The sequence below is a fragment of the Myodes glareolus genome, chromosome 2 (assembly GCF_982192425.1).
Source record: "Myodes glareolus chromosome 2, mMyoGla1.1, whole genome shotgun sequence".
NCBI lineage: Eukaryota > Metazoa > Chordata > Mammalia > Rodentia > Cricetidae > Myodes > Myodes glareolus.
The window spans coordinates 90,586,262-90,599,088 of NC_142027.1; the positions used below are offsets into that span (position 1 = coordinate 90,586,262).

At 41.8% G+C, this 12,827-nt stretch overlaps 1 protein-coding gene across 3 annotated transcripts; it reads left to right on the top strand.

The window, feature by feature from the left end:
- The first annotated feature begins 1,659 nt into the window (after positions 1–1,659).
- On the top strand, positions 1,660–10,642 carry Rfc3 (replication factor C subunit 3). 3 transcript variants are annotated; one of them, XM_087902830.1, is made up of 9 exons: positions 1,660–1,828; positions 2,821–2,958; positions 3,484–3,551; positions 4,866–4,963; positions 6,857–7,038; positions 7,573–7,709; positions 7,785–7,883; positions 8,372–8,441; positions 10,367–10,642. In XM_087902830.1, the coding sequence occupies exons 1-9, from the start codon at positions 1,742–1,744 to the stop codon at positions 10,556–10,558; spliced, it is 1,071 nt and encodes a 356-aa protein (XP_087758956.1). In that variant the 5' UTR covers positions 1,660–1,741; the 3' UTR covers positions 10,559–10,642. The 3 variants fall into 3 exon arrangements, with proteins under 3 accessions (XP_087758956.1, XP_087758958.1, XP_087758960.1); XM_087902832.1 differs by lacking the exon at positions 10,367–10,642 and adding an exon at positions 9,791–10,326; XM_087902834.1 differs by lacking the exon at positions 1,660–1,828 and adding an exon at positions 1,931–2,059.
- Positions 10,643–12,827: the final 2,185 nt, after the last annotated feature.

Below are 12,827 nucleotides of genomic sequence, written 5' to 3' on the forward strand. Positions count from 1 at the left end.
CATGAGTCTTTCTATGATCACAGTCCCAGTGCCTATAGACTTGGCCCTTCAATACCTTTGCTTCTGATTTCCTTTATTTTATCATTTCAGAATCTGCTTCTTCATTTCAATTCAACAATAGAAAATGTAGAGGGTTTTCTTCTGTAATATTAGGACAACTAAAAATGTATCCCTGAGTATAGGGTGGGCCCAGTTCTGTGGACACTGAATAAAGCTGTCTAAAAGGTACATTTGCTCCTCACCATTGTAAATGCAGGTGTCCTGAGGCAGAAGTTCCAGGTTTGTTTCAGAAATTTTCTTGAAATCAGGAACTAGATCTAATAGTTGGGGGTGTTATTGATTTTTCCTTAGTAATATTTTGTCTACCTCACTCAGCATGAGGATTCATTGGAAAGCACCATCAATTCGTGTTTAGCACATTGAGAGAAGACTACTAAATGTATGTGGAAATCAATTCCAGCCCTTAAAGAATTTCTAAACAAGAATCTAAGACAAAGATTCTGAACAAGGCACAAAATAAAGCACACATTAAGTAAGAAATCAAGGGGCTGGAGAGATGGCTCAGTGGTTATGAGCCCTTGCTGCTATTGCAGACAGCCTGTGTTCAGTTCCCAGCACCCATGCCAGGCAACTCATAACCAACTGTAATTTCAACTCATGGAGGCCCTCGTTTAGCCTTCATGGGCACGTACACACACACATACACACAAACATATGAACATATATCTCTTTTTAAAAGTAAATATGCAATCAGCATTACAACGAGAAAAACACATTTTAAGATGTGCATCTAAGCGGCACCATGATTATGTGGCCTTAATATGCCGAATATTTTCTAATGTGTTTCACACTTTGTCTTTTAACTAGAAGATTTTCAAATGTTCTTTGTACAAAATAGCATGTTAACCCCATGTGTTCTTCCCTACAGGCTTTCTGTAGTCTTTCATGGTACTTTGATTACTTTGTTTTTCAATCCATTAAGAATTTTGTGTAATGGAGATTAAAAAAATAAAGTGAAGTTAAAATCATTTTTCCTTCCACTATTTATTCAATGATTTCTACTGGGTACCTGCCTGTGAGAGAACTTAGAGATGAATTAACTGCAGTTGACAAGAACACAGTTCAGAGCGACAGAGATGGCTCAGTGGTTAAGAGCACTGGCTGCTCTTGTAGAGGACCTGGGTTCAGTTCCCAGCACTCACTTGGCAGTTCGCACCCATCCATAACCCTAGTGGCAGGGGATCTGAGGTCCTCTTCTGACCTTTAAGGGCACCAAGAACACAGTTCACAGATGCTTGTAGGCAAATGCTCTATGACATTAAAAAAATTAAAAGAGAACCAACTCTACAAATAAAGATAAATTTCTGTGGCACAAATTTGAATGAATTTATGAATGAATGAAAGAAACGGAGGAAACTTCCTTTTCCTAAGCACTAAAATTGAATGCCCAAACTATCATTGATGTGTCTTTAATTTCGTCGAATGTTTTCTAAAGTGTCACAAGAGGATGAGAACAAAGTGACAAGGATTGCATCATGAATTACCCATGCTGGAAGGGGACATGGGAACTGGGGTGGAGAGGCCGCTGCGCGATACGCGGGTGACTATTTCAGGCTCCATTCGGGTACCGTAGTCTCCAATCCGGAAGTCGTTCGCTGCCGGAAGTGACGGGGGTTTTGGCGCTCGCGGGAAACTCGTCTTCTGTCTAGCTGGCGGGCGCTCGAGTGGAAATCCAGCTGCCATGAGCCTCTGGGTGGACAAATACCGGCCGTGCTCCCTCGCCCGACTGGACTATCACAAGGAACAGGCGGCGCAGCTGCGCAACCTGGTGAGCAGACCGGGAGCGGGGAGGCCGGCACGTTCCGCCGCTTCCTGAAAAGCCCGCAGGAAGGGAATAAGAAGGCGGGCGCTCCAGGGTTAGCGGGGGACCCAAAGTGACAAGTTCCCCGGAGTGCTGCTTCTGCTGCCCCGGGTCCCGTGAGCTTGGGGTGCGGACCTGGCGGAGGCTGCAAACCCCGGTTGTCTGAGGAGCTGGGGCCGACAGGCTCTCCTGCTTCAGGTAGCTAGATGGCAGGCTGATGGAGGGGACAGTGCCCTGCACCCTGTTCGTAGTTACCAGCCTCTTCGGAATCACAGCTAAGTCTTTTCTGAAAACGAGGACTTATGTTTTTGTTGTCTTTTTTTTTGTTATAACGCGTGTAATAATGTAAAAATCGAGCATCACACTTCTGTCTATGCACACCGACATAATTTTCTTGTTTATATTTTTAGAGCAGCCATTTAACACTTCCTACGCGTTAACAAGTTTACTTTTAAAGTCTACATCTCATCGGATCAAGCCCCCATGCCCACAGTGCCCTTTAGTTTGATGCCTTTCTCTTCCTGCTGTTTGATAACTCTCTTTTCCATAGCATCCCTTATGTGCAATCTTCCTGTACCCCCAAATGAACTTGCAAGGGAATCAGTGTACCCCCTTCTTAGCAAGAGAATCATTTTGGGAACCCAGGCAAGACAAGCTTCTGTCTCAGTTATAGAGATCTGTTCCACAGTCCCATCAGCCCTCATTTTTGAAAGTGCCCTTCAGAGAACTTGCTGAGGGAGTTCCTGACTTTAAGCATTTAGTGTTGTGCCTTGCATGTTCTGTGTTGTTCGTACAAGTTATATTAAATTTGTGCCTAGAGAAAGCAAACATTAGAGTTTGATAAATTTTCTATTGGAGTTGGATAGTAAACAGAATACCTTAGTACTTTAGAAGTAGTTTGTTTAGCCTGGAGCACCTGGGTTTGACGAGAGTAAAATGCCGTGTTCTTTCTTCCCTAGGTGCAGTGTGGTGACTTTCCTCACCTCCTAGTATATGGGCCATCAGGTGCTGGAAAAAAGACAAGAATTATGTGTATCCTACGAGAGCTTTATGGTGTCGGGGTGGAAAAATTGAGAATTGAACATCAGTCTATCACAGTAAGCATCTCTCGTCACAGTAAGCATCTCTCGTTGGTGTTCTGCAGATGGTTCTGGCAAGGATTTTCAATTTTGGTTATGTACACACCCCTTCCCACCAATGGCTGCCTAGTGTGTGACTTAAGAAATTGTGTGTGTGTGTGTGTGTGTGTGTGTGTGTGTGTGTGTAGGTGTAGTATGCATACATCAGTTGAAACAGACATTCACAGTGTTGTAAAAGTGAAAATCCACAGAAGTAATTAGCTATAGAACATGCATGCTTTAAGTTGATACATGGTTGTCATCTCATACCAGTTGTCTTAGAGGGATTGCAGACACATTATTAAGTAGGAAGAGTAAAACAGGTATGCATGAGATTTCCTCTTTCTATGCTATTATTTGCCGTAGAACATGAATGTATTTTTGCTTTATTCCTGTGTTAACGTGGAAGACTGTTCAGGTAGTTAGCAGTGGTGATTGGTGATACATGAGAAAAAGAAGATAACCAGTAAGTAAATGTTGAGCAGATTCTTGTTTCATTCACAGACTCCATCTAAAAAAAAAATTGAAATCAGCACCATTGCCAGTAACTACCACCTTGAAGTTAACCCCAGGTAAACTGCTACCAAATATTTTTAGAAAAGTAGTAGGAATTACAATTTTAGTAAAAATAGTTTACAGTCTTTGTCCTTCAGCTTAGAGTTATGTTTTGAAATATTGTTGTACCTTTGGAAGCTTGGTACACAGAGCAGATTAAAGTAAAGCTGGTTCCCTGACCCTCTGCCTGGTGTTGGCCTGCTGTGCTCTCCCTGAAGTCTGCTCGCTCTGCAGAGCTCACAGTTTCCAGTTTCTTGCATGAGTTCTGTTGAGCTATCCTGACTCTTTCAGTGTTGATGAGCATAAACAAAGCTGTCTAAAATGTCAATCCTGTCTGGAATAAGTATTTCAAATACTGAATGTGGGCCACCATCCTTCTTTGGTATATTTTGTGTTTCGTTGTCTCTATTAGAGGATTATGTTAGGCAATAGCTATTGCCTGGATGCCTACTGAGATAGAAGATCCAAGTTCTGCTATGGGGGTTGGGGGGACACTTGGGACCCATCTTGCAGTATCAGTTGGGAAAAGTGTCAGAGGTCTTTAGGGCAGCAACCACCATGGACCATATCACCGAGGTGAGTGTCTCTGAAAAGAAGGTGGAATAGAGGAAGTGGGAGGAGGATTCTTAAACTCATGTGTGGATTTGGTGGCAGGCACTATGTATGCTCTACACAAACTGTCTGCTTCAGTCCGTAGAGTATCTCTTACACAGTTCATCAAGGGAAAGATGGGGAATGGATCAAGTTATAAAACTAAGAGTGTTTGCTCTGTAGGCTACTTGGGGAATATACCAACTTCATGCTTGGGAAAATGGTCACCAGAGTTCAGATGTTCTGGTCCATCTATAACAAAGAGAGGAAAACTTAATGACTGTGTGGGTAATTATAAAGTAAAACTGACAAATGAGATGTAATTAGGTCTTTCTGTAGTGAGTAAGGTATTTGTTAAAACTGTTAGTTTTCTCCTTGAGTAGTAATATCACTGTGAGAGCACACCGAATGCTTTCAGTGCTAGTACAATTGAAGTTTGTTAACGAGCCTAAAATATCTCAATTTTAATGGTTTATAATAGTAACTACATATTACTAGTTTCAACAAAAATTTTAACCACAAGATTGTATAGTTGTAGCCAAGCATGGTCTTATACTCAAGATTCTGATAAATTAAAAATTGAAAACCAACATGGACCACAAATCAAAATACCATGTCAATAAACAAAACAAAGGAAGACAAACTTCCTAAAACTTTTCATATACTAACAGATTAAGAGTAAGGGTGTAATACTTGGTAAGTATTTACATCCATGTAATCGTCGTTCTCCTGTTGTATAGTGATGCGGGAAACAGCGATCGGGTCGTAATTCAGGAGATGCTGAAGACAGTGGCTCAGTCACAGCAGCTTGAAACCAGCTCACAAAGAGACTTCAAAGGTGAGTGGTGAGGAGGCTAGCCTCCTGTGAGGCTGCTGGGCACTAGTGCTCCTTGTTGGAGTTAAAAATGAATGTGTTCTGGGTACAGTGGCATTTGGGAGGCATAGTCAGGAGGATCTCTGTAGTTCAAGGCCAGTGTGGTCTACATAGTGAGCTCCAGAGCAGCCAGGGCTCCATAAAGAAACTGGAATCGAAAGGAAGAAAGGAAGGAAGGAAGGAAGGAAGGAAGGAAGGAAGGAAGACAAAAGACAAAAGAATGCGAGCCCAAGCCTCAGCTTGTGGTGTTTACAGTCCTCTGTCTGTGGTGCCTGTTTGACATTTCAGAAAAAGTACCTGGAACACACATCATTTAAAATAAGAAACAACGTGATTTCAAAATAGCTGGTTTGTGACCAAAACTTTCCATCATCAACTGTGAAGAAAGAAAATGAAGAGCAGCCGTAACCCCATCTCCAGGACAGACATGACTGATGGCGACTTTTGCCTGCCAGTGTTTCTTATATGCATATAATGCTTACATATAAGACTTTGTGATGACAAAAATGTCAGCATTTGATGTGTTTCATATATGTTGTCAAATTCTTCATCTGAGGGACAATGTAAATTTGTATTTCTCCAAAGCAGTTATCTAATCTGCATGTTATTATCTTTGTTATTTTGGAGGAAAAAAGTCATTTTTTTCTTTATATATATATACATATATATACATATGTATATATATATGTATATATATATATATATATAAAATATTGTTTGAATTACTCATAGTTACTTTTAGTCTATTTCTTTTGAATGTGTCTATGGTATGTGGCGCCATGGTGTGATGTACAGTGCACATATGCAACAGAGTCTTCCTAGCATACGCCCTATCTTCCTAGCTCACTCTTCAGTTTATCTTTGAGGTAGGGTCTCTCACTGAACCTGGATACACTGTTTTTGGCTCTACTGGCGAGCCTGTGAGCTCCAGGGATACAGCTGCCTCTGTTTCTCCAGCTCTGAGTTTTATGGCCATCTTTTTACATGGTTTCTGGAGCTGAACTCAGGTCTGTGTGGAGCATCCTCTTAGCAGGAAGCACCTTTGTTACTTTCAGAACCAACTACTTGCTCAGTTCTCACTGTATCAGGGTCCCATGTTCTCAGCCACAGATTGGGCCCTGTGGGGCCTGCTCCTGCTTATGGCTTCTGCGTTCATATTGGCTGTGTTCCCGTGTGTCCTGTGCACAGTCTGTGGTTTCACACTCTCACAGCTGGGACAAGTGTTGTGGATTCCTCTTTTCACTTCCACTCAAGCATGATGCCGTATCTTTGTCATTGTTCTCTTTATGCAAATGGAAATGGAGTTTGACTTACACATTGAGGTCGTTTTGTCTATGTACACATTTAAACAGAATCCTGCTGCTATTGCTGCCCTTTGGAAACAGCTTGTTAATATAATTTAAAAAATGCAAAGCTTGGATTCACCCCCTGCCTACGCACAGTTCCTGAACCACTTAGGGCTAACTGGTCCTCGATTGCAGCCAGATGTCATTTTCCTGTACATCCTCCCAGATTCTCCTGTTGACTGTACCCATTGGCTATGACTCTTGCATCAGAGATTTCCAAAGTATTAACAAATTTCTTAGAATTTATAGCGTAGCTCAGTACATCCTTGTCTTGCACCTTTGTTATGATAAAAGCTGAGATGAAGTGAGAAGTCCTAGTTTAACTTCATCTTGGGTTTCTTAGTCTTGTTTGATTTTAAAAAATAAAATTTTGCCCTTTGCAAAGGTGAAAGTAGAATATCAGCCATCTATTTAGGATTTCATACCTATTAATGAGGACACAGTAAAGGCAGATGGTAACAACGCTTGAGTGCCCTCCAGTTGAAGCTGGTGTTGTTTCTTTTTGACCCAGTGGTATTATTGACAGAGGTGGACAAACTCACAAAGGATGCTCAGCATGCCTTGCGCAGAACCATGGAGAAGTACATGTCCACCTGCAGGCTGATCTTGTGTTGCAATTCCACATCTAAGGTGATCCCCCCGATCCGCAGTAGGTGCCTGGCAGTTCGTGTGCCTGCTCCCAGCATTGAAGATGTAAGTCACGTTAAGCTTTCCAGAAATATCTTAGCTCAAATTTTGTTTTCTAAAATAAGGTGAAGCATATCAACCATTTAAGGGCAGCTGCAGACAGATCCAAAGGTCAACCATTAGTAGTAAGTACAGAGTGATGTGTTTACTGGTAAATACAAATATAGAACATGTTCTCTTTCATTTATATTTTATTAAATGGGTGTTATGAATTCACTACATAATGACTCATGAAGTATTTAAAATCTTCTACCTTATGGTGATTTACTTTGTTATAGGGGAAATGGGAGCATAGCGGACGTAGAGAACGTGAGAATCCCTGGTTCCTTTGTTTTCCCTTTCATCTTAGCAGCTGTCAGTAAAATGCACTAGTGTCTCCCAGTAGGCAGCTCTCGCTCATAATAGACAGTAAAGACTGTACAGCAGCAGCACGTGGCTTCCTGGAGGATGCAGCAGCACTGTGAAAGGGCGCCACAGCGATGCTAACAGAAGTTAGAAAGTGGCTCATGTGCTTTCGTCTTTGTTGATTTGTCTTCCCAGATTTGCAGTGTACTATCCACTGTCTGCAAGAAGGAGGGTCTGGCTCTTCCTTCGAAACTGGCTCACAGGCTGGCAGAGAAGTCCTGCAGGAACCTCAGGAAAGCCTTACTGATGTGTGAAGCTTGCAGAGTGCAGCAGTGAGTGGGGCCGTTAGCCAGGGAGCATCTGGAACATGACGATGTGTTGTTAATTTATTTTCTCTTGTGTCATAGATACCCTTTTACTGAAGACCAAGAAATCCCCGAGACAGACTGGGAGGTGTATCTGAGGGAGACTGCGAATGCTATCGTCAGTCAGCAGACTCCACAGAGGTAACAGTGTGAGGGAGGCACAGACGCCATGATGTTTACAAGTATAATTCTTGAGTCTCATTTGAAAAGGGAAAACATTGCATGTAAGACCTGTGCTTTTAAGGCCCCTGAAGTCTTGATTTCTCTTCAGCACTATTGTGAGTGATACAGTGAGGAGCCCTTATTATAAATACCTACTGTTAAAATGTATGGAAAAAAACTTTCAAGAACTGAACTTGTCCTTGGCCCTGGTGGGTTACCCTAGGAAGCTGAAGCAGAAAGAGTGCTACCAATTCAAAGCCGGCATGAGCTACATGAGGCCCAGGCCAGTTGGGCTACAGAATGAAACTGTTTGAGAAGACAAACAGGTGGGGTGTACTGGGGCTGGCTCTCATTGCTGTAGCACAAGTCAGGCAGCTTCAAGTAAGAAACTTGACCTGGACCAGCTGGGTCATTAAAATTGTTTCTTCTTTTTTATCACAAAGTGGCAATTACTTTGTCTTTCATAGGCTCCTTGAAGTCCGCGGGAGGCTCTATGAGCTTCTCACTCACTGTATTCCTCCTGAGATAATAATGAAGGTAAGTGGCCCTGTTTGACATCTTGAACATTCCTAGCTATAACCTGACACCAGTCCTGTGATCACAGCGCTTTTGTAATGCTAAGGTACTCATCATCAGTTTTAGCATTTCAGTAATTCTACAGATGCATTCTTCCTATGTGCCAGGCACCATTAGGGGACCACAGAAGACGGGAGGGAAGACCACAGTTGTGATGCTGTGTTCATGGGAGTGACACGGGAGACAAGTGAAGAATGTTTCATAATGTTTTGAGTCTTTAATGGAAGGAAAGTGAAATGATAACAATAATAATAATAATAATAATAATAATAATAACAGAGCTGAGTTATGCACAGCCATGGTTGGCTGCTCAGGGAAAGGTTTTTTTCCAACTGACACTCAGCACTAAGGATGGAACTGTATAAGTGGATGGGAAACAGGTTTTCCAGGAAAGATGTAGTGTGCATGGAGAAATGAGGCTGAGGATGTAGGTGCAGTCTAGACTTTATAGGATCACTCTGCTGGCCGCTTAGCTAAATTTACTAATTTCAGGTATTAGGGAATTCACAGTTTGATTCTATTGAAATTGCACAGTAATGTGAACAAACTCACATGATACCGAATACACAAAAGAACAAGGTCGTCTTCTATATACACTGTTAATGCTTTGAATAGACTTGTTCTTTTCACCTAGTAACAAGTACCATGTTGTGTGTGTGTGTGTGTGCGTGTGTTTGTGTGTTTAGTAGTGTGTAGTCTGTTCACTGTACTGAGTCTTCATTCAACAGCATAGGCTAGATGACCATGTCAGTTTTTTGAAGATGGCTTTTATTGGTGCAACTTTGGATTGCCTATATTATTGGTATAATGAATATGACAATAACTGCCTTGGTACTTAGGTCCTTGAACCCTTGTGCAACTGCACATAACTGCTCTCAACTTATGAGGGTTTCTTTCTTTTTTTTTTTTTCTGATAAACCCGTAATAAGTTCAACATGTCATATAAATGACATAACCAGATCTGGTGGCCACTTGGATGAGGTCGAAGGATCTCTTGAGCACATCAGCCTGGGCCACAGTGGGACCTTGTCTCAAAAAACAGAAGAGCATTTAGTGCATCTTACTTAACCATCAGACAGCACAGGTCAGTGATAATGTGCTGTAGATTATGGACTGTTGCCCTCAGGATCATGTGACTGACTGGTGTGATTCCCTACATGGTGCCACGGTCTCAAGAGAATGTTATACTGCATATCTCTAGCCCAGAAAGAGATCAAAATCCAAAATACAGTTTACTTTTTTAACCATTTTTTTTTTAAAAATTTGAGATTATAATATAATTACCCCCTTTTCTTTTTCCTCACTTCAAGCCCTCCCATACCCTTTTTCTTCCTTCTTTTTGCTCTCTTTAAAATTCATGGCTTCTTTTTCATTAATTGTTAACACAGACACACACACACACACACACACACACACACACACACAGAGATTTATGTGTGCACGTGTGTATTCCTAAATACATATATACAACTTGTTCAGTCTGTATAATATCAGTTGTATCAAGATACACTTTCTTCTGTATCTGTCTAATGTGTCATCAATAAAGCTAACAAAGCAAACCAAAACAAAAAAATTCAGACTGTTGCAAGGGGCTTTCTGTGTTTGGAATTTGGAAGACCTTGGATAAGCGCCAGGTTTTATTGTATACATAGTGTTTTTTGGCTTTGTTGAAGACCACTGATTCATACAAAAAGTACCATATATATATATATATATATATATATATATACACACACACACACACACATGTGTATACATGTAAGTATATACGCCTACATACAGACATTAAAAACTACATTAAAACTTTACTTTTATGAGGGAGAGGCGTAAGCATGTTTGGCTAGTTTTCCCCCACACTGCTTTTCAAGTCTCCCTTACTTCTGTAGGGCCTGCTCTCAGAACTCTTACAGAACTGCGATGGGCAGCTGAAAGGGGAGGTGGCACAGATGGCAGCCTATTATGAGCATCGACTGCAGCTGGGCAGCAAAGCCATTTATCACTTGGAGGCGTTTGTGGCCAAGTTTATGGCCCTTTATAAGAAGTTCATGGAGGATGGACTGGAAGGCATGATTTTCTGATGCAGCCAGCGGCTCCTCTAAGTGCCTCAGAAATCGCGTTTATGCAGATTTGCTCTGGGACAATAAACTACTTTATTTACTAAATTGTTATTGTGGATTTTTTTCTTGTTTTTAAATGAATCCTCTTTGAACTATTAATCATTTTTATTCATTATTTTTATATGTAAGGGTGTTTTGCCTGATTGAATATGTATGCTTGTGTACCATGTTCATAGTTGCTGCCAGAAGAGGGTGCTGGAGCCCCTGGGACTGGAGTTATAGATGTCTGAGCTGCTGTATGGGTGCTGGGTATTGAACGTGGTCCTCTGCAAGAGCAAGTGACTCTTGGCCACTAAGCCATTTCTCCAGCCACTGAACTATAAAAGACTTGCAAAGCCTCTATGATCTTGCCCTAGTGTTGTGGCATGCTGGAAGAAAGCTGATCCTGTTTTTTTTTTTTTTTAAATTTTTTAAAGCGTATAAATATAGACAGTGGACACTGAAATTTCCAGATTCCTGTGACACTCTACAAGGAAATACCCAGAGGTTGTTGTACAGAGTTCACATAAGCCATGGGAGCTCTATAGAAAATGTAACCATGGCTATGTGAGCTTTGCCAGCTGCCAGTCTTTCCTCCTGGAAGCCTTTTTTTATGTTAATCTATGGAATTTCTAGCTTCAAACTAGACTCTGCAGAGGTCACTCACCTTTTTTAGACTTTATTCTGTCCTTTAAGACCGGCAAAGAGTTTTGATTAGGAGAATAATGTAACCCTTTGGAACAAAGATCCATCCTAGGAGTCATGCGCCGCAGGATGGAGAACCTCCACAACCACCATGACCTTAGCCTCGGTGCTGTGGTAGACAGGGCGGATGGGGACCCAGATACTGCAGAAAGCCAGCATGCTGGATGTCAGGAACTTGGCTTCACTGAATCTGTTCAGCAAATTTCTAGGCAGGAGAATCACAGTGGAAGCCCCTTGGGTCAGGCTGCCCGGTATCCCAGAAACCCTTAGAAAGCAGTAGTTGTCAGGCCCTTATTGAATATGATGATTGTCAACACAGGAACATTTCTCACCTCAGATATGAGAGACCACAGCCCTGCAACATTTAAGTTACCCGAAGTCCCACACTGCGTTGTGCGAGCAGTTACCTGAAGTATTTATAGCATTGGCAGTCATAAGTCAAGATGCTATTAGAAAGTGGTTATGGCAATGCTTTGAAAACTCAGCTGTGAGCTTCAGGTGCTGTCTGATGAAATTCTAAACTTTGGGGCTGATGGAAGCTTGTGTTCTAATTAACACATTCCTAAAGGCATTCATTAGTCATTAGGTGCAATGAAGAGTTGGGCAAGGAATGGCTAGCTGTTCGGGGCTGAAGATAGTGTGGTGGTTTTGATAGGTACGGCCCCCAGAGACTCTTGTGTTCCAGTTCTTGGCCCATACAGAGTGGCACTATTAGGAGATCTGGTCTTGTTGGAGATCTGAAAAGCATTTTGACATCAAACAATGGAGATGTAGAGATAAGAGTTTGCCCAGCTGGTCTTTGGTCTTGCTTTTGTCCAGTATTTCCTCATGCCCCATTTTCTACATTTTGAAATGGTAATGTATATCTTGTGCTATTATATGTTGGAAATATGTGATCTGCTTTTTGATTTTGATTTTACAGGGGATTACAGTTAAGAGATTGCAAAAGTCCCAGAAGGCTTTGAACTTTAGACTTTAAGTTTGAGACTGTTAGAGACTATGGGGACTTTTGAGGTTGGACTGAATGCATTTTTGCATTATGATATGGCTACAAGCTTTTGGGGGCCAGTAGTAGAATGTGGTGGTGTTGGTATGAAAGAAAATGGCCCCCAAAGGGAGTGGCACTTTTAGGAGGTGTGACCTTGGAGTTAACCTTATTGGAGGAAGTGTGTTACTGTGGGCATGGGCTTTGAGGATTCATATACGCTCAAGCCACACCCAGTGTCTTAGTTCACTTCCTATTGCCTGCAAGATGTAGAATTCTCGGCCTTCATGCCACCATGTCCCACCATGATGATAATAGACGGAACCTCTGAAAATGTAAGCTGCCACCTCAGTTAAATGCTTTCCTTTATAAGAGTTGCTGTGGTCCTGGTATCTCGTCACAGCAGTAGAAACCCTAAGACACCTAAATCCTTGTGTAAACTGAATCCAATAAAAGAGGATAAAGAATTCTTCGAGGTCGGATGTTTCTGAGCCCTGGCTATAGACAGCACACTGTAGGAGGGAGCTGAGAGACACACCTGCCATCAAGGAGTGTGCCAGG